Source organism: Elgaria multicarinata, chromosome 19 (assembly GCF_023053635.1).
Source record: "Elgaria multicarinata webbii isolate HBS135686 ecotype San Diego chromosome 19, rElgMul1.1.pri, whole genome shotgun sequence".
NCBI lineage: Eukaryota > Metazoa > Chordata > Lepidosauria > Squamata > Anguidae > Elgaria > Elgaria multicarinata.
In genome coordinates, this window is record NC_086189.1 from 20,267,948 (window position 1) to 20,290,523 (window position 22,576).

The 22,576-nt window shown below is 51.5% G+C and overlaps 1 protein-coding gene across 3 annotated transcripts in view; it reads right to left on the minus strand.

The window, feature by feature from the left end:
• The window catches only part of RXRA (retinoid X receptor alpha), a 111,535-nt gene extending 91,076 nt beyond the window's left edge, over positions 1-20,459 (minus strand). For all 3 annotated transcript variants that reach the window (XM_063145001.1, XM_063145002.1, XM_063145000.1), the window contains exon 1: positions 19,976-20,459. In XM_063145001.1, coding sequence (XP_063001071.1) covers positions 19,976-20,003 — 28 coding nt within the window. In that variant the 5' untranslated portion in view covers positions 20,004-20,459. The remainder of the gene's footprint in view (positions 1-19,975) is intronic.
• Between the last annotated feature and the right edge of the window lie 2,117 nt (positions 20,460-22,576).

The window sequence follows — 22,576 nt, forward strand, 5'->3', positions numbered from 1 at the left end:
CTTGCTGTACTTCTGCAGGAATGCAGAACATGGTGTCATGTGAAGAGTTCGGCTCACTGGGAATCTGAGCCACACCAGCCAAGCCCCTCGTCCTAGCGGCTGTGAAGAGAGGCTTGGGCCGAGCAGGCAGGCAAAGTTCTGCAGAAATCCCCGAAGGGAACAGAACCGCTGGGAAAGAATTCCAGCGGCCAGCAGGACTTGCAGCGTTTGAATTATGCAAAGTCAAAGGAACAGACCTAATTGGCTTATTAGTTTGCATAATGTATACAGGTTTCCAGAGTTCAGATTTCCTTGGCACGGACTTCCACTGCTTTAAGCAAAACAAAGCAAAACACACAAATGCAGACGGGATGGCTCATAATACCTCAGTTATGAGCAGAATCCCCCCCCCCTGCTCTCTGAACACCTTGTGCATTCATCAAAGGCCCCCTTTTGAAAGGAATCTCCCCCGCCCCCACCCCTCCTTCTGAGATGACGCCCGCACCCAGGGCTTCTGAGAAGCGGCAGAAAGCAGCCAGAGGCACAGCCCCGTATTGTGGCACAACCCAAAAAGAAGAAGAAGAAGAAGAAGAAGAAGAAGAGAAGCCGTAAAGAGAGTGGGGGCGGGGGGGGCAGGGCAGCTGCACTGATCAGGAAAGAAACATCAGGAAAGAAAAGGTCGCAGATGACCGCAGGGAAGCGGCAGCTCTAGACCACGTCATCGGCTTGTCTCAGGTGGAGAAAAACAGGCGGAACTAAAAACCTGCAGGCTGGGTCAGTCTAAGAGTCTAAGAGCTGGTTTACGTGTGAGAGGGGGGGGGGGCTTTGCAGAAGCCCACCAGCCCACGCCACCAACGTCCCCTGCAGCCTTGCCGTAAATCCTTTGTGGATCGGACGGTGCTCTTTGGGCGTGACCCTCTCGCCTTCTGGCCTATGGTGTTGCTGCTGCTGCTGGGCTAACAGCGCATGTGAGGCAGGGGGGCAGCGCCTGAGGCCTGGGGGCAAATCAGGCCCCAAGAGGTGCCCCCTTTCCCCAGCCCCTTCCTTTCCCAGAACTACGGATCCTTTTGGTGGCTTCCCAGCATTTGTGCAATTCCTCCCTGTTCTGAAAGGGCGGGAAGAGCGCGAAGCTCAACTAGGCTGGCGTGGGTCGTGATCCTGGCCCCACTCGGGACACCGGGATGCAGCCCCTGGCAGCTTCTCCGACACGGAACCCGACCCGTGCGCTGGAAGAGGCCGCCACCTCCCTGGCTTCGAGTACGTTTTCTGTGTGGATCAATTACAGAACTCGAGCGCCCCGATTAAGTGTCAAGCGGGCACCGATCCCCTTGGCGGGCATCCCAGAGCGTCCCACCAAAAGGGGCAATAGCGATAGATAGATAGATAGATAGATAGATAGATAGATATGAACGGAGCCCCATTGATAGGTGCACAAAGGGTCTCTCGCAGCACACAATGCCCAGGCTGCAGAACCACCCTGGCGCCCACCAACAACTCCCCCGGCACGCACGTCCTCAGCAGTGAAGAACGTATGTATGACTTCCCAGCCCGGCAAGCCACAGGGCTGCCGCTTCCCACCCAGTGACGGAGCACCTTAAGGAATCTCTGCTCCGTCCCGCTCATGACAGGTCTCGCATCACCGCCTGCCTTCTGCAAGAGCCCTGAACTCATGTCTTGATCCCTGGCAGGGTGGCAAAGCACAGGGCCCTGGCGTGAGGCTGCCGGCCCTTTCCGCCTGCAAAACGAGGGGGGGCCTGAGCCCTCCTTTCAGCCAAAGGAACGAGAGCTGCCAATGGCTTTTTGGGGATGGGGGTGGGGGGAACCAGCAAGGGAAGACCTGTCTGGCTTGGGGGGGGGCACTTCAGTGCCCAAGGAGCGCTCACCGCCTCATTCTGGCCTTGGAAATCCGCTCTCCTCTGCTTTCCCTTTTCTCTCTCCTCCCCCATTTCCTTTGTGCATCTTGTCTTTTTAGTTTATAAGTCTTGTGGAAGGGGACACACACACACACACACACACACACACACACACCTCTCTCTCTCTCTTATTGAGGTGAGGCATTTCAGGAGACAAGAATGGCTGAAAAGCAGGATAAAAATGTAGGAAATGGATAAATAAGATCCCCACAAGGCAGTGGGAAAGATAACTGAGGAGCGTTGGGTCCAGGTTACGGAGGGCCCCTGGGCAAGACACCCTCCGTGGGGCCCCTCAGGAAGACCCCCTCCTCCCTGCTCTGGCCCCCAGCTGCTCTTCCTCCCCCTCCCCACCAGCGTTGTCTGGGCTGGTGAACAAGCAGGCTGCTACGGGGGAGACGAAAGCAACGCCAGGGGGCTCTGGTCAGTGGGCCGCCGTTGCAACGTGGGCCCCTGACGCACGCCCATCTCTGCCTACCCATGGCACCAGCCACGCAACTGAGCGTCACCCTTGCCCGGCGCTCCTCTCCCCCTTTCGGAACGAGGATCAGAGTTTGCACGCTTCCGCTTGCCGGTCTTCTGCGTTCGGCCTTTCAGCTCATGCCACTTCCCGGCCCCGGGCTGGTCCAGCCCCCCTTCCTCCCCCTCCCGTGGCGGTTGGGTTTGTAAGTACTTCATTAGCTCCGCTGTAATGAGGTCCCTGCACTGTACGCACGGTCATTATCCCTTTTCGGAGAGAGGGGGAGAGAGACGATAATTGCTAATGAGCGGATAAGTCTGTACAACGTAGGAGAAGGATCACGGAGTTGGGAGAAAGGAGGAAAGGTTATCTCCCCTGCCAGAGCAGAAGCGCTGCTCATTCTTTCGGCGAACGGAGTGTCTACACCAAGAGCCGGCCGGCCGTTCTCACCAGGGCAAAAACTAGCCCACCGTTCGACAGGCTCCAGGAAAGGGCTGCGCTCCTCTGATGAACCAGCCACCATGCTGGTTAATGAGACGGGAGTTGCAATCCAACCCGTCTGGAGAGCCCCAGGTCGGGGGAAGCCGGCTTATTGCATCATTCATAGTGCTATTTTAAAAAGACAGCCTTCTCTTCATGGTTACCAGCATGTCGTGATTTTACCACGAAGGGTTAAAAACGGCGGTGGTTTAAAAATGAAAAGATGTTTCTAGCCCTCTTGGAAGGGGTATTGAACTTCTTTCACCCCAGGGCCGAATTCAGTTTTGGAGAAGTAGGGTTGTGCACCGGCTCAGGCCAAAGCCCTGAATCCAAGTCGAGGCAGGGCAATTCAGCCTGCTTTGGCCTGAATCCAAAGTGGCACTGGGTCGGCCCGAGCCACCCCAAGGCTGAAGTGGGTCAGTGCCAAAGCCTTGGGGCACCTCGGGCCAATTTGTGATGGTGCTGGGCCACTTCCCCATAAACACTCCATAAACACTCCATAAACAGGAACCCCATAAACACTCAACCACTTCGGGGGCTCAAATCTCACTTTGGCTTCAGTGTCACCCCCAAATCAGCCTTTGAGGTGAGTCAAGTGGGGCGCTGTGCACAGCCCTATAGAAAAGCTCTCAGGGACCACATTCCAGTAGTGGGTCTGGCCAAATAAAGAATGGGGGGGGGCAAAAATACAACGAACACCAGCCTATTTTAGCTCAAATGTTTGACTGTGAGTAACTCAGCCTTCGGAGGGCCATTTCTGGCTTTTAGAATGGTGGGGGAGTAGCATACAAGCTGGGAAAAGCTCAAATGAGTGGCGGTCAGCAAAAAGGGGCTTGAGATACACCCCCACCCCTCGAACACACACCTTGCTAGAGAAACTTCCAAGTCCCGAACTTGGAAGGACTGCAACTCTCATCATTCCCAGCCAGGATAGGAATGATGGGATTCGCAGTCCATCACATCTGGAGGGACACTGGTTTAGTTCAAGCCCTGTCACAGCCCCTCACTGTCTCCAAGCGGCAGTTCCTCAACCTACCTGGCAAGTGCCGATGCACAGAGAAAAAACGGGAGACGCTGTGGGGGGAAAGAAAAGAAAAAAGACCACCCAAAAACTCTGCATTGGCTTGCAGAACTCTCCCAAAGTCTGTGACACTTTACCGGACAAGCCCAAAACACACACAACTGTCCTGCCTCAGGAAGCTTAAGAAATCATAGAATCATAGAATAGCAGAGTTGGAAGGGGCCTACAAGGCCATCGAGTCCAACCCCCTGCTCAACGCAGGAATCCACCCTAAAGCATCCCTGACAGATGGTTGTCCGGCTGCCTCTTGAAGGCCTCTAGTGTGGGAGAGCCCACCACCTCCCTAGGTCACTGATTCCATTCCCGTACTGCTCTAACAGTCAGGAAGTTTTTCCTGATGTCCAGCCGGAATCTGGCTTCCTGTAACTTGAGCCTGTGATTCTGTGTCCTGCACTCTGGGAGGATCGAGAAGAGATCCTGGCCCTCCTCTGTGTGACAACCTGTGTTGCACCTTTGGGGTGGATGCCTGGAGACCACAACCTCCCTAGGTAGCTGATTCCACCGTTGCACTGCTCTAACAGTCAGGAAGTTTTTCTGTGCTGTCAAATGTCATTTGACTGCACAGAGACGGCAGGAAATGGGCTGGACCATTTAGCGCAGGTGGATCGCTCTTCCGTGCTCAGGGTCAGGGTCTCCCCTCGCTCCCTCACCACTGGCTAGGATGACGGAGGCATGAGGTTCAGTGACTTGGCTTTATTCAGAGCGCACTTCTGAAGGCACGGCACTTCGCAGCCATAAATCAGTCAACTCAAGAGCTCACGGCCCAAGGCTTACATTAAGGAGCACTCAAGAAGCTCAAACACAGTCATAGTTGGAGACTTAACTCTAAGGACAACCTGACGCGTTCAAAGCACTCAGGGATGGAGCTTCAACTCAGTACAAATTCAAAAACAGGCAACGGCGGCTCACCATTCAAGAGGAGCTACGGAGAGCCCCAGGCAGAAATGGGGATGGTTCCCAAATGTCGGGCCCCTCTGCTCAGGAGCGCAAGCAGATTCCGGGTTCAGGGTCCGGAGCAGCGGCCCCTTTGATGGGATTGCGGCCCGGCAGGGGTCCTGGCTGAACTAAGGGCAGGAGCTCGAGAATCAGCGATAAAAACAACAACCCGTCCCATAGGCCAGATTTCCACATGCAGCAAACCCAAGTGACTCGAGTTCAACAGCACAAGTTGAACAAGCGCCCCTGGGAGACCGGCCATCCAGGATGCCGGGGGGGGGGGGGGGCAAAGGAAGAAGAAGACAGGGCGCCTCCCAGACCTCCCTCCACCACGTCAATTGCAATTGTTTCCCCAAAGGACCCTTCTGCAATTTCATCACTTGCTTCGGAACCGTGGCCCCGACACGTCTCCTTTTGTGGAACGGCCACACATGGCAGAGAAGGGATCAGGCCTGCCTACCTGTTTCTGCAGAGGCATTGCGAGGCCTGGGTCGTGGGCCCCCAAACCTGTTTCCCAGGGTCCTGGATCTCTTCCTCAGAGCCCCAAGCGTCCATTGGTGCCAATAGAAAGTTTTTTCCTCCGCTTAATTGTCTCACGGGAGGGGGGGCAATTTTCAAGGGGGGGTTTGCAGCTCGGGAGAGAAAGGTGAACGCCTCTCCCCACGTGCTGTACTGCACACGCCTCAAATCTTCCTGTGTGGCAAAAAGCATTCTCCATTGGTCTGGGCTGGTCAGGGTGCAAATGATCCGCAGAATTCATTTTATTTGAGATGACTAGACTGAGAAATGAGTTGGCCTGTGAAATGCAAAGGCAGCGTTCTGCGTGGCCATCGTGCGCGGTCCAGGTGCATGTGTGCAGATGTGCACCTTTTAAAGTGCCCGGTGGCGGCAGCAGCAGCAGGAGATCAGGCCGGGCAGGGGGCCTTCAAGGGGGCCCTCCCCCCCACCCTGCCACACAAACATAAACAGCTGTGCTCCAGAAGTCCTGCAGCTGGAGCTTAAGCTAAGAAGGGGATTGAGCGACGCTTGCCCAGAACGGCTCGTCCCCCCAGTAGCTCCACACAGCCTCAGACGCAGGGAGGGGGGAGCCCTGGGGCCCGGCATCTTCAAGGGAAGAAGCGCATTCAGCCCGACAAAACCACACCCATCTCAGAAACACGTGCGTGTGGGTTGAGCAACGGTCCCCACCGTGTCCCCATCACGCCAGATGGCTTCTGTAGCCGGCACCTGCATCGAGTCAGCATGGTGGGGCCCTGGCAAGGGCCCACATCCCAGCAGGGCCCACTGTCAAAGCCCTCCACACCCATGGAGCTGCTGCTCCTCTCCCCCATTGCAACCTGCTTGTTCACCTGCTGCCTCCTGCTCTGGCCCAGGCAACGGAGGTCGGGAGGAGGAGCTGGAGACGCCGCGGCCTCCTGGCTCCCCGGCTCTCTGCCTGCCAAGCAAGCAAGTGGGAGCCAGGAGGAGGAGGAGGAGGAGGAGGAGGAAGAGCAGCTGGGGACCATGGCAGGGAGAAGGTGGTCTCCCTGAGGGAGGGAGCCCACGGAGGGTGTCTTGCCCAAAGGGCCTCCGAAACCTGGAGGGGACACCACCTGGCCCCATCCAGAAAACTAAAGCTGTCCCCGTCGGAGACTGCGTACAACCTCTGGCATGCCAAAAGAGAGTGCTCCTTTTCAGTCCCGTGAAAGGGATAAGTTTCGAGCAGGGTGAGTAATCACAGACTACTGGTTAGCGGTGAGAGTTTCAAGCCCTTCTTCAGAGGAAATGGGAGGTTCCTTGAAAGCTTATCGGGGACTTCCTCAAAAGGAAGATAGCAGACAAACTCTGCTGAACAAGCACGGGCCCAGCCAACTCCTGAGGAGGACTGGGGCCGTTGTTCTAGGAAGCTCCCTCCTTGCCCACAGGACGGTGGGAGAAGCCACGGACAGGAGAAGCCACGAACGGAACAGGCCCCCAAAGCCCCTAGCAGACAAATCCAACGTGGCGAAAAGAGATGGAGAAAGCATTTGTAGAAGTTCCACGTTAGAGGAAACAACCCCCCTGTTTTTAATCAATCAATCTTAAAAAAAACCACCCACGTGCACCGAGACAAAGTTATTTGTAATCAGCAACCTTATCTGTATGATTAAGAACAATCTGGGCTTCTTTCCAAAGCAGATGAATCAAACAGAGGATGCAAATCAACAACACAATCCAAAGAATTGACGCACTGATACACTTTCCAGGTTAGCATTTTGCACCACAAAAAAAGATGCTTTCTTATCTAGAGGGGAACAGAAGAGGCCCAAGTTTTATTATGAACATTGATTTGTTTGATTCATTAGTCACCCTATAACAATTGTTGTCAGTGCAACGTAAATAAAAGAACACAAATAAAATAGGAAAATCCCCATATGCACAATTTTAAGAGAATTAATGCAAAACTCTTAGTACTAATGTAAGCCAGAAGAAGATGAAGATCATGATGATGGAGGAGGAGGAGGAGGAGGAGGAGGAGGAGGAGGAGGAGGGGAGGCTTTGCCTGTGGTACCCTTCAGGAATGTAGCCCAACAGGGACCTACCACGTATGGCAGGGCCTTCTCAGTGGTGGTACGCTGATTATGGAAGTCCCTTCCAGGAAAGATATCCAGCTGTCCCCCACCCACACTGTCGCCATTCAGGCACCAATTAAAAATGTCTTTATTTGTACACGCCTTTCGGGTGTAGACAAGTATTTCACCGGTTTTCTAACATTGTAGCGATGGTTTAATTGTATTTTATGGATTTGAAATTTTAGAGTTATGATTTTAATTGAGTTTGTGTGTCATGTTGTTTTCATAAGGGTTGTTAAATGCTCTGGGCTCCTTGCGAGAAATAAATGAATAAATCAGACTGTCTCGTGTCGCCCCCCTCTCCTCCTCGTCCCACGCCTACTTCACCCACCCACCACCCCCACTTTGCTCTGCAGCTAGATTTAAACATCCACTATTCTGCCCTGAGAAGCAGCCGCCTCGTGGCCCGCATGCCACGGCGTTTTGTTTGAGTTCAAAAGCCACCAGACCTTGGAGATGGGATCAGAGGGCGGCAAAGTCGTGAGCAGGGCGCCTGGCCATCAGCGGACTGAGGCCCAAGAAGCAGAGCCCAAGGCGGAGATGCCGCCGAGCCCCCAAACACAAAAGCCACCCTTGTGAACCCACACGGCCGGGAGGGGCAGCACTTCAGTTTACAAACAACCATTAAACAGCCCTTAAGAATTAAAATAGAAATCTGTTTTCTTCACAACAGGTTTTTCTTTCCTGCAACCAGAAATGAACGCCGTCTTCCAAGGGGAGCTACAGCTCAGACTCGTGAGATACTCTGAGCCGCCGTGCCGCTTGCAGCTGCCTTTTGCCAAGGATCGTGAACAGCGAGCCCATAAACCCCCTCTCTCTTTGTATCTCTTGGAGGATGCCGATAAATGCCACCGTGATGCCAAGAGGCACAGCTGGCGCCTCGCAGGGCCCTCTGGCTCCACAGGAGACACTCAGGTTCAGAGATGGGCCCGGGACGGCCAGGGCTTACTGGCCAAAGCCTGGCTTCTACACTTCTCTGCTCCAGCAGGAAGCCGCATTTCATAACCCGCCCTGACAGTTCCACCACCTCCCTCCCCAACGGGCCCTTTCCTTGGAACTGGCATTTTGGAGACAGCGGCCACTGGTCCACGCACAGTAGGAAGGGCCCGGCTTGGGAGCCAAGTGAGCCCCAGCCAACGCAGCAGAAGCGATGAAAATTGCAGGAGGAAGTTAAGATCTGGTGTCTGAACTTCACTTGTTCTTTTTCTTTTTCCCTCCTCCCTCCCTGTCCTTTTTCCTTTTGTGTCGTGTCTTTTAGATTGGAAACCTGAGGACAGGGACTGAGGGGCCTTTATTTTTTTGGCTCAAGAGGAGGGGGGAAATACTGTAAATAAATGAACAAAAATATCCCTCAGTGATGGGGGAAATGTCCACACCTGCATACAGGGTAGGCCACAGTATTGTGAGACGCAGTTCATATCACTGGGCCACTTGTTGTAAAGGTTACCATTTGAATGTTCAAAAAGGCGCAAGCCATCCCGCCAGAAAACGGAACCAAAGAAATATAAGCGATGGGGGGGGTGCGGGGGGCGGAAAGGAAGCGTTGCCATCGGCTCAGGGTGGCTCACCCACCCACACGGCCTATTTTGTCAAAAACAGACTCCGTGCATTTACATGTTCAAGAATGCGGCGGGCGAGGAGCACATAAAATCCAAACAAGAGAAAGGAAAAAGCTGGCGTGGCGCCAAAAGTTTCTCCGGAGCAGAAGGAAAAAGAGAGCGAGCGAGCGAGAGAGCGCACAACTCATTATATCCCCCTGCCTTGGCTTTCCCTCAATTTCATCCTGCTCCTTCCTTTCTGCACCATTTCATGCTCATTCTGCTACAGAGCTAGACAATTGCTTTATAACTCTAGGGGACAATTTGACCATCAGCGAGCCAAGCGCAGACGCGCACAGGCGCACGCCGAGCGCAGCACCCGCCAGGAGAGCCCAAACGGCTGCTGCGTCGAGAATCGTTTTCTACCCCTCACCCCCCTTTTCAGAAAATCAAAGTGTCCTTTTAAATATATCTAATTTATTCAAGTTTAGCAAGGGGTGGGGGAGTCCCAGTAATGACAACAGAAGAACGGGGGAGTTCGTTCAACACAGGAGCCGCCGGAGAGAAACATCCTCGTAGTTCAGGGGTGTGGGAGCAAGCGCCCGAGGGCCGCGCCCGGCCTGCCCGGGGGCAAAATCGACCCTCCTGGGTTCTGCAGGCGGCCACAAACCCTTTCCCACAACCTCCCCTTTATGCCGTTTCAAGAGGTCCCGTTCCTGAGACCTGACTAACTGATTGGGCAAAGGAATCGCCGTGATACCAGGGCACCATCTACACTACTGTTTTATAACGCTTTGTAACAGTTTTGACAACTGTTCAGGCCCAGGACTTGTTATAGGGTGGCCCTATGGAAAGGAGGACCGGGATCTTGTATCTTCAACAGTTGCATAGAAAAGGGAATTTCTGCAGGTGTCCTTTGTACACATGCAGCACCTGGTGAAATTCCCTCTTCATCACAACAGTTAGAGCTGCAGGAGCTATACTAGAGTGACCAGATACAAAAGAGGGCAGGGCTCCTGCAACTTTAACTGTTGTGATGAAGAGGGAATTTCACCAGGTGCTGCATGCGTACAAAGGACACCTGCTGAAATTCCCCTTTCAGTACAACTGTTAAAGATACAGGAGCCCTGTCCTCCCTTTTGTAGGGTCACCCTAACACATGATATATACCATTTTCAAAGGGTTATATCCTGCTTGGTGTAGATCTGACTCTGGAGGCAGTTCTAAATTGGACTGTTATCCCACTGTTGCAAAGAGCAGGAAAAGCCCTCGGGCTGACGGAGGAAATCTATTTCTCTCATTGAGGCCACACTAGCCAAATATTAACAGAAATATAAAATATACAAGCAAGAAGACTCAGTTAAAAAACACACAACTGTGCTGGTATAAAACTTGGATTTCTTGGCCAGGTTGACTCCATTTTGCCCTGCCTTATTTATGTATGTATTTATGTATTAACACTTACATGTGCCCATATTGCCGCTTCATATAATGAAATCCCTAAGCGGCTGACCAACAACAATGTCCAAGCCTCTGCCTTGAGCCTGCTGTGGGGGCTGCACCCCACTCTGCCAACCGTTCCAGGGAGGAGAGGCCGGACTTCCACGCCCAAACCCCAGCCCCACGTCTTGGTCAAGGGTCTCAGGCCTCGGATGCCTTGAAGTCTGCCGGGCTTTTGTTGGCCTTCGCTTTCTTCCCAGGTCCTTTGCCTCATCCTCTCCTCACGCTTCCCCCCCCCCCAAGCCTATAAAAACTTCTTAAAAGGCACCACAGGGAAGGAGGGAGCCCCATAAAAAGCCATCAACAGATGGGAAAGCCATTCCCAGTTTTATTGGGCCTGGAAGATCACGGCCGCCCCTTTCATCTCAGAGGCAACCAACATGCCCTCCCAACACGGGGCTGCGGGTCACGGGGGTTCACAGGAAGCCCAAATTCAACACTCCCAAGCCAAGGACAGAAAGGAAACCTGACCTCGGAGCCAGAAGGAAAAATAAAGCTGGCAAAGCAACCTTGAGGTTGTCCGTCTTCGTTGCCTGCCCCAAAGTAGCAGCAGGAGAGCAAAGGGGTCTTCAAGCCCTCCCAAAGTCGGGGTTCACCCCAGCCAACATCTGCAGCAAGTGAACGGCGGCGTTCATCCTTTGGTTCCCAAACATTTGATAGCGGAAGCACTCAGTAAAAATGGAAGCACGCTTGCACACCCACCCACATGCAAATATATATATATATATATATATATATATATATATATATTTCCTTTCCATGTCGAAGAACAAGACTCACCTGCTGTTGGAAGAACCCACCACCGCTTGGTGTCTGCAGTGGAGTCAGGAAGGGACACACCCAGATCAGTAATTCAAGCAGAGTTGTGGCGGGACACTCTCCGCTGAGGAGAGGTCAGTTCATTCTGCCTCTCTGCACCAGAGCAGCAGGCAGGCCCCAGGGTAGGGACTCATGCAGAGACACAAACTACTGCACTGCGTTCTCTTGCACAAAAGAGGACCGCTCCTCCATCAAGACCACCTCCCGTGGCTTCACTGTGATGGATCTGTTCTTCTTTCCATGATGCTGCAATTTCCAGGCATGCAGCGACTCAGAAAAAGGCGAGTAACTCCTTGCACAAAGCAAGGATAAGTTCTGCAGCACATGGGATACATTTATTGAGTACTCAAGGCGAAACGGAGACAGCGTCCACCCTCCTACAACGCACGGGACCTTTGGGAAAATCTGCAGGGTTTAAGCAAAGGTGGGAAGTCGTGGCCCTCCTGAGGTTTTGGCCTAGAGCGGCCCACGCCTGGGCGGAAGAGAACCAACAGAACATGACCAGAAGAAGGATGTGCAAAACGTTTCGTAAGAAGTCAGGAGCAAACTTTCGGAACTCTTCCCAGGAACCACAGATAAGTAATTTGTGGGGCAATGTTAATTGTTGTATGGTTGATTATGAACAGTTGGACTGTAAAAGACTTGTAAGTCTTTCAAAACAATTTTTTTAAAAAAAACATTTTTAAAAATAAATAAATAGCAATAATCACTACCACATGACAGCTTTGGGATTCTTGGGAAGCTAATTATTTGATCAAATTAAGTTTCTTGCGGCCACTCACGGTTCTCTTCCCAGAACATTCAGTTCAGCAAAACAAGATTTCCCGTGGCTGGGAAAAGCTGACCGGGAGGTCTCGTCGTCCTGAACAGTTCACGCCATCTGAATTTCCACAGCAATTATCGAGAATTTTACCATCGGCTCTTGGAGTTACAACATGAAAACAAAACCCTGTGCAGGGTGGGGAGCGGAGGAATGGCGATCTCAGTTTAACGAAGAAATTAAAAAAGAGGGGGGATAGGGCTCACAGCAACGGACAAACCAACTCGCTGGTTTTTTTAGGTGAGATTATTATTGTTGTTTTTTAAATTGTTTAATTGTGATAGTAGGGATGTTATTGTTGTTCAACTGGAACTCATTTTCTTGATACGGTTAATCTGCTCTGTGCTCCTTCTGGAAGAATTTTAAATAATCAAATAAATAAAAATAAATAAGTAACACGTTGCTTTTGCACAATCGCCCAGAGAACAGAGCTAAAATTCGGCACCCAGGCTAGAAAAAGTAAACTTCGCCACCTGTATATGTTATGCTTACTTTATTTTTATTTATTTATTTGCAACATTTATATGCCACTTAAGATAATAAAATCCCTAATTAGAATAATGAACAATAGGGTTCCTCTTACTTCGCTTAATCTCTTCTTTGGCACATTAACCCTAGCTCTGCTGACCACCGAAAGGAGCAAATGAGGCTGCAGCATCTTCACTGGCTCCGAACCCACTTCAGAGCCATGAGGACTAGAAACATTGTTAGTTTTCGGTTGTTGTTTTAAAAAAATGAAAGCAGAGATTCATTCGACTTGTGGTATTGCATCCTCTGCCGTTTAATCTGTCCTCCCAATGAACTAGGAGGGGACGCCTCTCCCTTGCAGGCCAGACTTAAAGCAGCAGCAGCCGCATGTCTAACCCATGGGCAACGCTTCCCCTTTAGCCTTCTGCAACTTGGTGCCCTCTAGATGTTTTGGACTACAACCCCCAGGAGCCCCCAATGCCCAGGGTTTACGGGAGATGCTGTCCCAACCATCAGAAGGGAGGCAGGTGGCCTAGAAGAAGGGAGGGGGGAGAAAAGCAGATTCCCCAGATGTTTGGGACTCTGCCTCCCAGAATTCCTGGCTGGCAGGGGCTGCTGGGAACTGAAGTCCAGAACAGCTAGAGGTCTCCCTTCAGCCCACCTCTGGCCGGGAACACCCCCAGTGCACTGCAGGGCAGAGAGAAGGAGCTGGGGGTGGATTGCACACACAAGGTCAGCGGAGCCTGTTTTGCAGCTGCCCCTGACTCTGTGGGGAAGGCGGATTCTCAGTGTCCCCACCGGCACTACCAGTGCCACCCCCTGAGAGAGACCACCCAGGGTCCAGCCCAGGGAGGAGGAGGAGGAGGAGGAAGGAGAGGCCCTACACTGCTAGCCGCTTCTCCTCCTCCTCCGCCCCCCCCCCCCCCCCGCGCCCCCAAATGCACTTCCAAGGATCCTCCAACTTCTCTGGAAAAAGAGTTGCCAAGGCAGATGGGCCCGGAGAGAATGACTCAACTTTTATTTATACAGGCAAATCCAAAAGGAAACAAAAAAGCCCCGATAAACCAAACCTACGTGACGGAGTTATCTTCATCAATTAATTAGTTTGTGTTAGTTAAAATCTTCCTGCCCCTCCCAAGGTGGTGGGACCCACAAGAAAATCCATTCAGTAACACCCAGTGCGATAATAAAAAGAAAAGGAACTATTTCCCCCGAAAAACCACTAGCAGCAGCATAAGACGAAGCCTCTGGCACAACCACAGCTACAGGCTGCAACGGGCTGCCAAAACGTAATCAGGGGGAGGAGAGCGCAGAGCACGACCGCATGGAAGAAGGAAAGAGTTTCGAGCAATTTGACCTCTCCTCCAAGGTTTAACGATCATTTGTCTGTTATATTCACCCCACCCGCAGCCCTGTTCTGTTGCAAATGTCGCAAATTTTCCATTTCCAACAAGGCCAGGCAGTAACCCTCGAGATGTTCTCTCAGACTCCAAGTCCCATCAGCCCCAGCCAGCCTGACCAAGGATAAGGGAGGATGGGAGTTTTCACTCAACGTCTGGCGGGGCCACATACCGCCCCAGCCCTGCGTCGAGCAGTCAGGGGCCACGGAAACGGCGCAAGTTTTATGCTTCCGTGTGCTGGACAGAGAGAGTCCTGCCGTCCGTCACACCGGCTCTAAAAAGTGCTCGACGCCATTTGCTTCCTGGTTGGTTTGATTTTTCTTTTCTCTGTGAAAAATCCAGAACAGTGAATTTCCTTTCCCCAAAAAATCTCCGATAAAAAGCGTTGTTTTTTAAAGGTACGAGGGGAAGTGGAGTCCAATATCTGTTACAGCTTGGCAGTAACCGAGCCAAGGGCTCCCTCTCCATGAAGATGTGCTGATTCTGCCTTGATCCGGGTTTTCTTGCTCCCTTTGGAACGCCAAGAACAACATCTGTAATGGATAACTAACATTCTGGAATCTCTCACCTCCCAGTAAAAGACAGCTAACAAAATAATAAAGCCCTGGTTATGCTGGGCTCTGGTGGCAAGAGATGCACAGAATTTTTGACCAGTTCGATCCCGACGGAACCCTGCAAATCCCGCCTGCCATTTGCAGTAAGCAAGTTTCTAGTCCTCACACAGGTATGAAAACTGGAGATTAACACCAACAAATGGGGATGCAATGAACAGAGGTTTGAAGACGAGCACGTCGCGCATTGTCAAAAGTCTGGCAGAATGTACCCACAGTGGCCCACCCAGATGTGTTCCTGGGCACTGTGTGAAACCGGGCTGAAAGTGCCCACTTCCAACCTGTGTCCGTGATGAATCGAGAAAGTGCCCTGGGAGAAAGTGCAGATATGGGCCGAGAGGATATTGCGTAAATGTTTGAGCTGGGGCAGGGGGCAGCAAATCCTGGACCCCTTGAATATGATTGTGCGTGCGTGCGTGCAAGGAGAGAAGGAGCAGCCAACGGGATATCACGTGTGCAAAGGCACAAAAGGTGGCCACTGAGATATTGGAGGCCCGCTCTCTCAGGGAGTGAGCTCTGTCTGGTTTCGGAGAGGAAGGCAAACACGCACAAACACGCTTAACCCACACAGATGTTCAGCTGTAAAGGAGGGGGAGCAATCCTTTCTTTCTTAGCAATCGCCTGTTTCTGACAAATTCACCCAAGGGCACGTCTCCTGACTTAAAACTACATTGGAGGGTTTCATGGCAAACGCTGTCCTGGAACTGCAAGTGGGGCAGCTTGAGGGAGATGTCCACTGTTTTTTAACTTTTGTAAACCGCCCAGAGAGCTTCAGCTATGGGGCGGTATATAAATTTAATAAATAAATAAATAAAACAATATAAAATAATAGTTTTTTTAAAAAAAAAATGACCACAAAAGCAACAGTAAAAAAAGAAAAGGGAAAAAGAGGGCCGTGGGGCCCGCCCACCCCGAACCACGCCCAGGAGAGAGTTCCAGAGGCTGCCACCACTGAGAAGGCCCCGTTGTTACGTGGCCACATTCTATCGAAATTGGGGCTTCATCCCATATCACCTAGGAATGAATATTATTCCTTTATTGCCTCGGCAATGGAGAAAGTCCAATCTCTGCCCTCTGCTCTTAGTTTGTATCTCTGAATGTTATATCATATTTTACACCCATTCTAAAAATAATCGAGACAGATATAAAAAAAGACAGTTGCCATCGTCTCTTCACATGCTGGTGTGACCAAGAAGCAAGGCGGGGCTATGCAGAGGAAGGGCGGGGCTATGCAGAGGAAGGGCGGGGCTATGCAGAGGAAGGGGTGGGGCCATGCAGAGGAAGGGTGGGGCTATGCAGAGGAAGGGGTGGGGCTATGCAGAGGAAGGGTGGGGCTATGCAGAGGAAGGGCGGGGCTATGCAGAGGAAGGGGTGGGGCTATGCAGATAGAAGCAGGCTTGATTCTGTGCTCACTAGGAACTATTTCAGTTACTTTTATTCATGATTAACTTTTCTATACCAAAAGCCATCAAGGCGGCATGCAGCAATTTAAAATAAAATTGTAACACAATAATAAAAAAAAGACCATTAAAACCAGCACAACATTAAAACTACATAATTTAAAAGGCTATATAAAAAAGATGTGTCTTTGCAACTGTTTACTTTCTCCCATTGAAGAGAATGGCTGCCATTCAGTCCTATGGGGTGGGTGGGGATGCTATGGGCTTCCACCTTTGAGGCATTCATTGCAATGTTAGGAAAACCGGCCGTGCTGGATTCTCAAGTGCAGAGTCTCAATTTACTCTGCTCCTATGGTGTTGCCCAGTGCATTTACTTTCTCCCACAGAAGTGAATGGTTGCAGCAGGCTGTTTGAGCAGTCAGGCGAAGGCACACGGACGGAGGGCTCCTTGCCCCTGGTCCTGACAGACTCCGCAGAGCCCCATACACGCCTTCCATGCAGACACAGACACAACACAACCCTTCGTAAGGAGAGGCCTTTTGGTCGCGATCCTAAGAAGACCCTTCAGAAGGTCCACAGCTGCCCAATCACAGTGGCGATCTGCCTGCGGGCTGTTTATTTATTTGCTTTATCTATTTGATGTATTTCCCACCTTTTCACCCAAAAACAAAACATGGCACTCGAGGCGACGGACAAGGATTCGGCTGAGAGGCAAAAAAACCCAAAAGTGATCCGAACAATCATGATAACAAATTGATCAAAAGCACAGTTAAAAACTCAACAATAAAAGAAATAAACAGCACCCTGCTGAATAGAATGCCTTTGAGTTCTGTGTTCTCTCTGCAGAAACCTCTTGTTTTTGTTTTTATTATTATTATAATTATTGCCAGCACTCGCCCCTTGAATGAATGCAGTGCCATCCATGTGCTGGACAGAGGCTCATAAGCAGAAAAAGGAGTCAGGTCTTTGCCCCAAGGAGCATGCAGACACGAAGGGAGGGAGAAAGGAAGGGAACGAGGGAGAGGCAGGGATTGTGAGGGTCAGGTCTGAGCCAGGGGGGGGGGCTGCACCAACGACACGGGGACTCTGGGGCCCCCATGAAGGAGGAGTTATGGCAAAGGGCTTTAAAGGAAACAGGGGGTGGGTGGGTGGATGGATGGATGGACTTCTGAGGATGCACTCTGTTTGATTTGCAGCATTCACACAAGGCGTTTGGGCCCAAGGCCACCATTGCAGCTCCTCTGAGTCATGCATTTCACAGGGTGGACCAGTGTTCTCCTTTAACATGGATGGTCCTCTATTTCACCACCTCTGTTTTTAACTGTCACCACCAGCAGCCGTTCCAGCAGCAGGCTGAGCTGAGGGAGACGAGGGGTAGGGCACAGGGCCATTCCACAAGCCCACCTGAAAGGCTTACTTATTTTCCTCTTCCCTCCCTGCCCCTTTTTCCTTGGGTGTCCGACCGCAAGACTGCAGGCAGGAATTCTGTTGTTTTCCTGACTATATACTATCCACACAGAGCTCGCTCTTTTTCTTTTTTGGCTGAACATCCAAGATAAAAATACCTTAAATAAATAAACAAATATTTGAAGACCTGTCAGAGTGCAGGTCTTCAGTATTCGAAGATGTCCTCTGTTAGATCTATCTATCTATCTAAAATTATTTCTGGGCTGCCTTTAAGGGGCCTGCCCCCTTCTTGAAGGGTCATACAAAATTAAAACCCCACAAAGCAGATACAAGAAAAATCAATCAAAATACATTCAATAAAATCCAGAAGAGGAAAAGCAAACAAGCAAAACCAGAGATTGATGTGTTGACCACGTCTGGTTTAAAATAAAAGAATCCTATGAAGAGAGACCAGGAGCCCATGAAGTTGGCCAGCAGTGCAAATGGAGCAGCCAGCCCGGCCACAGCCTTAAGCCTTAGGGTGAGATGTTTTGCACATCTATTTGCATTAACGTTGTATGTTGGCATTTATTGGGAGCCAGAGTAGCACAGTGGTGAAAGGGCTGGGCTGGGGGGGACAGGACCCAGTTTCGAGTTCCTGTCTTTGGCTGTGAAGCTCAGTGGATGAATGTGAACCAGTCACGGGCACTCAGTGTAACCTACCTCACAGGGTTGTTGTAAAGATGAAATGGAGAGGAGGAAGAGGACGGCGTGGGCTCCTTGCAAAGGGAAACACGGCGGGATGGATAGAACATAATAATAAAACATACAAATATCAGCTATGCAAATATATTTTTGGCTCACGCCTTTCCTCTTTTTTCAGCCATTTTGGGAGAACGATTTCTGGTGACCTCCCCCCGCCCCAAAAAATAAATAAATCAACACTGGGTACAAAACCAAACGAACCACAACAAAAAACCAGCATCTGAAGGGCTTTGCGATTGGAAAGCAAGCAAGAAGAAGCCATGTGAGTGTCTCAGAAGTTTTTTTTTTAATCAAAGTCAAGCTCAAACCACGAACACCAGCCGAACCCCACCCCCAAAATTACAAACAACTAAAAGAACAGAAGCAGGCATGGATGGCCCGCAAGCCAGAACATGACTCAGAAGGCTGGCAGGAAGAACGGAGGGGAGGGGAGGGGAGGGGGAGGGGGGATCGCAGGTGGAAATTCATGGGGAAAGAAGGGCTGCTCTCCAGCCAGCCCGGAGTATTCTGACAAGAGCCGCAGAGACAGCCTCCGGGGGCCACGACTTGACCATGGCCGGACCCTTCAACCAGGGCCGTGACACGTCTTTCTGCTAGGCGGATCTTTTTTGGAGAGGTGGCGGAGATGTCTTCAGAGAGGCTTTGAAGGGGGGCGTGGAAACCTCAGTGGGGAGGCGACCCTTTTTAAACATGCAGTTCCAGAACGAAGGCACAACGCCCAAGGCACAGCGCTCTTTCTTTCCCCAAGCATGGGGCAGGAGGAAACTAATTCGGATTCTGATAAAACAAGGCTCTGTCAGGGGCCCCATCGCGGTGCTCGGGCTAAAACTGCTCTTGCCAGAAGCATCCCCGCCCCCCAAAAACACCCTCCTGGGAGCTGCTCTTGAAACTCCATTCAGAGCAAGAACGTCGGCGGAAACTTGGACCCTGCTTGGGGGAAACTGGGGGTCACTTGTTTGCACTTTCCTACGCGGCGGGAACCCCGCTGGACTTTGGCAAGGCTCTTAGGCCTCTGTGTGTGAGAGTGAGTGAGTGTGTGTTTCTCCATCGATTTCTTTTCAGAGGCGCCTGGGAAGCCCCTCGGGGTCCCCGCCCACCCCCGCAGCCCAATGCCAACTTCCAAAACACCAGAGGAAGTGGAGGGAGAGACCCGATCCCCCAACCCCTTCCCTCTCTCTCTCTCTCTCTCTCATCTTGACAGTGCTTTCTCAATCTACATTATTCGCTCCTTCAAACTGACGGCACCTCTCCTTGGAAACTTCGAATGCATTCAGAATAATCTCTCTCTCTCTCTCTCTCTCTCTCTCTCTCTCTTTTTTTTTAATGCATCTTTTAAAACAAAACAAACAAAAAACCCACCACAACAAACAAACAGCCGCACCGTCGCCCGGCTGGATTCGTCAATTACAACGAGATAAACAACCGAGCCTGGTGAAATTGACAAGAAATGGGCAATCGCCTCCAGCTTTCTTCCCTCTGCGATCAAAAGACCGTCCGTGTAATTAAGACACTCTCCCCCCCACCCCACGCACCCCCACCCCCATTTTCTCTTTCTCTCCCTCCCGCCCGCCTTTCCCAGATCGCTCCTTCTGGCTCCTTCTTCGCCTCCGCCGCCTCCCCGCTCGCCAAAATATAAAGATATATATATATATTCAGTGATCTCCTGTATACATAAATATCCTGCACATTTAGAGACATCCCGTAGAAAGATACCCGCCTCGCTTCGCTTCGCGTCGCCCTTTCCCCTTTCTTTAAAGCCCCCTCCCCTCCCCTCCCCTCCCCTCCTCTCCCGCTTTCTTGGAAAGAAAGAAAATCCGCCAAAGAAACTCACCCAGCGGAAGAAAATGTTTGGTGTCCATTTCTGCTGTTTAACTCATGCCAGAGAGGTTTTGTGATGGAGATCGGCGGCGAAAAAGAAGAAGAAGAAGAAGAAGAAAAAGGGGGGGGAAAGGGGGGGGAGCAGACCGGGAGGAGGAAAAAGAAAAGAGAAAGAAAAAAAAATCCACACGCGCTGGACACAGTATTTAAATAAAATAAAATAAAAACCAAAGCCGGGAGCGGAAGGGGACAAAAGCAGAGGAGCGCCGGGGGCGGCGGGGGGGGGCGGAGAACGGACGTGATTTCCCTCTGCTTTTTCGCCTTGGTCGGCTGTTTGGGGGGCTTAGACCGCCCCCCCCCCGTCACTCCTCCTCCTCCGCTTGGTCCTCCCTCTCCGTGGGGGGGAAATGCATAGAGATGTGAAAAGGGATCGAAACGCCGCTCGCGGTAAGGCAGATCCAGTCCCCGGGGTGCGCGCGAGGAGGCCGAGGCGAAGGGAGTTGTTACAAACTCACCCAACAATGTAACTAAAGTACTTGTGTGTGTGCGTGTGCGTGTGTACGCGCGCGCGTGTTCGCGTGTGTGTGTGTGCGCGCGCGCGCGCCTCTCTCTCTCCCTCTCTCGCTCTCTCTCCGCCACTGGAGCTGCAATTGCAAAAGGGGTGCCAGCCAAGGGGGATCCCGACAGCCGACCCTCTTTCAAGGGCGCAGGGGCCTCTCAGGGGCCTCGGGAGCAGCGAGGTGGTTCTGCACGCTGGACTTCATGGTCTGAGGAGAGACAGTGGGGGTCTGGGGGTTGGGGCGTTGGACGGGGACTCAGGAGACCCGGGTTCCAGCCTCCGCCCCGCCATGAAGCCCAGTGGGTGGCTCTGGGCCAGTCATGGACTCTCAGCCTAGCCTACCTCACAGGGTTATTGTGAGGATGAAATGGGGAGGAGGAGGAGGAGGAGGTCCATGTGATCTCTGAGGGAAAGGTGGGATATGACTGTTAACAACAACATAGCATTTCGTAGATACTTTCCAAGACTGCAGGCTTCCCGAGGTGAAGAGGAGGAGGACCCTGTAAGACACCTTTGGGCGATAGAAATGTAACAACAACATCAACAACAACATCACCCACCCTGCCTAACCCATTAGAACCTGTGTCAGTAGCAGATCAGCTCACCTTCCCAGCCTGCCTGAAGAGAACCGATGAAAGGAGCAGCAGAGAGGGAGTTGCCAGTGGGCAGGGGTCGGGGGGGGGGGGTCGGACTGGGACAGGGGCGCACCTGCTTCTAGGCCCCACTCCGCCTTCTGGGTGACTTTGGGCCGGTCACTGACTTGCAGCCTAGCCTACCTCACAGGGTTGTTGTTGTGAGGATGAAAATGGGGAGGAGGAGCATCAGTGGACTGTCTTGGGCTCTTTCCTAGAGGAAAAATGGTGGGTTTTAAATGTAATAATAAAATAAATCCCCCCCCCCCCGGAATGCCTGCATGCAGTTCTTCAGTTCTGAAGCCCACAACCAGCATTTCTCTCCCCCCACCCCCCACGGCAATTGCTATTTTCCCGGCTTCCACAATCTTGATATGTCACAACAACAGCAACACAGTTTCCACCCCCTGATTTTAAAAGAAACTACTCTGAGCGCTTCGCATTTTAAATTCATGTAAATCATAGCAACAGTTTTTATTTATTTTTATTTTTTAGTAACAAGCATTTTAGTTTATAAATACCAGGTAAGACTGCTAGAACAACAGAAACACCGACAGCCCTGTTTTACGTTATTCACCACAGGGTCTCTGCAAGCTCCTTATTCTGTTTATCTCCCACCCTTTTTCCTCTTGCAAGGAGCCACAGGGGGCTTATGTGCCCCCTCCTCCTCCTCTCCATTGCACCCTCACAACAACCCTGTGAGGTAGGTCAGGCTAAGCGTCTCCTCATAAGGGAGAAGGTGGCAGACTGTTCCCAAGCCATGCGGGGGGGGGGCTTTATAGGTCATAGACGGCACTTCGAATTGGGTCCTGAACCCTTGAAACCTTTAAGCTCCAAAATCAACCCCCACACACACACTTTTCTCGCCATGATCTGAGAGGGTTGAATCCAGGACATTCTTTGTGAGCCCGTCTACATGCATCTGTGCTGGTTGTCCAGCACCGTCTGCCTTCCAATAAACAGAGAAGATGAATTTCCCCTGGAACCGTTGGCAACTGATTGGTGCCACTCTAAAAATCACACATTTCCTGACTCATGCACCAGAAAGATTTGTGACTCAAGGCTCCTCAGATAACCTTCCTATCGCTTAATCACTATATTTGGGAGGGGGGGGAACCAAAACACAACAACAACTTAGAAATAGCCACACACACGTAGACACACACATGAGCTGAAAACCCCTTTTCCTCGAGGCTACATCTACGCTACAAATTGCCACAGAAGTTAGGACCCGAAATAATGGGTCTAAGGTACAGTTTACCTGAATTTTGATTAAATATAAGGAAAAACTTCCTGACAGTAAGACAGTAAAGGCCAGGATCTTTTCTCGATCCTCCCAGAATGCAGGACACGGAATAACGGGCTCAAGTTAAAGGAAGCCAGATTCCAGCTGGACATCAGGAAAAACTTCCTGACTGTTAGA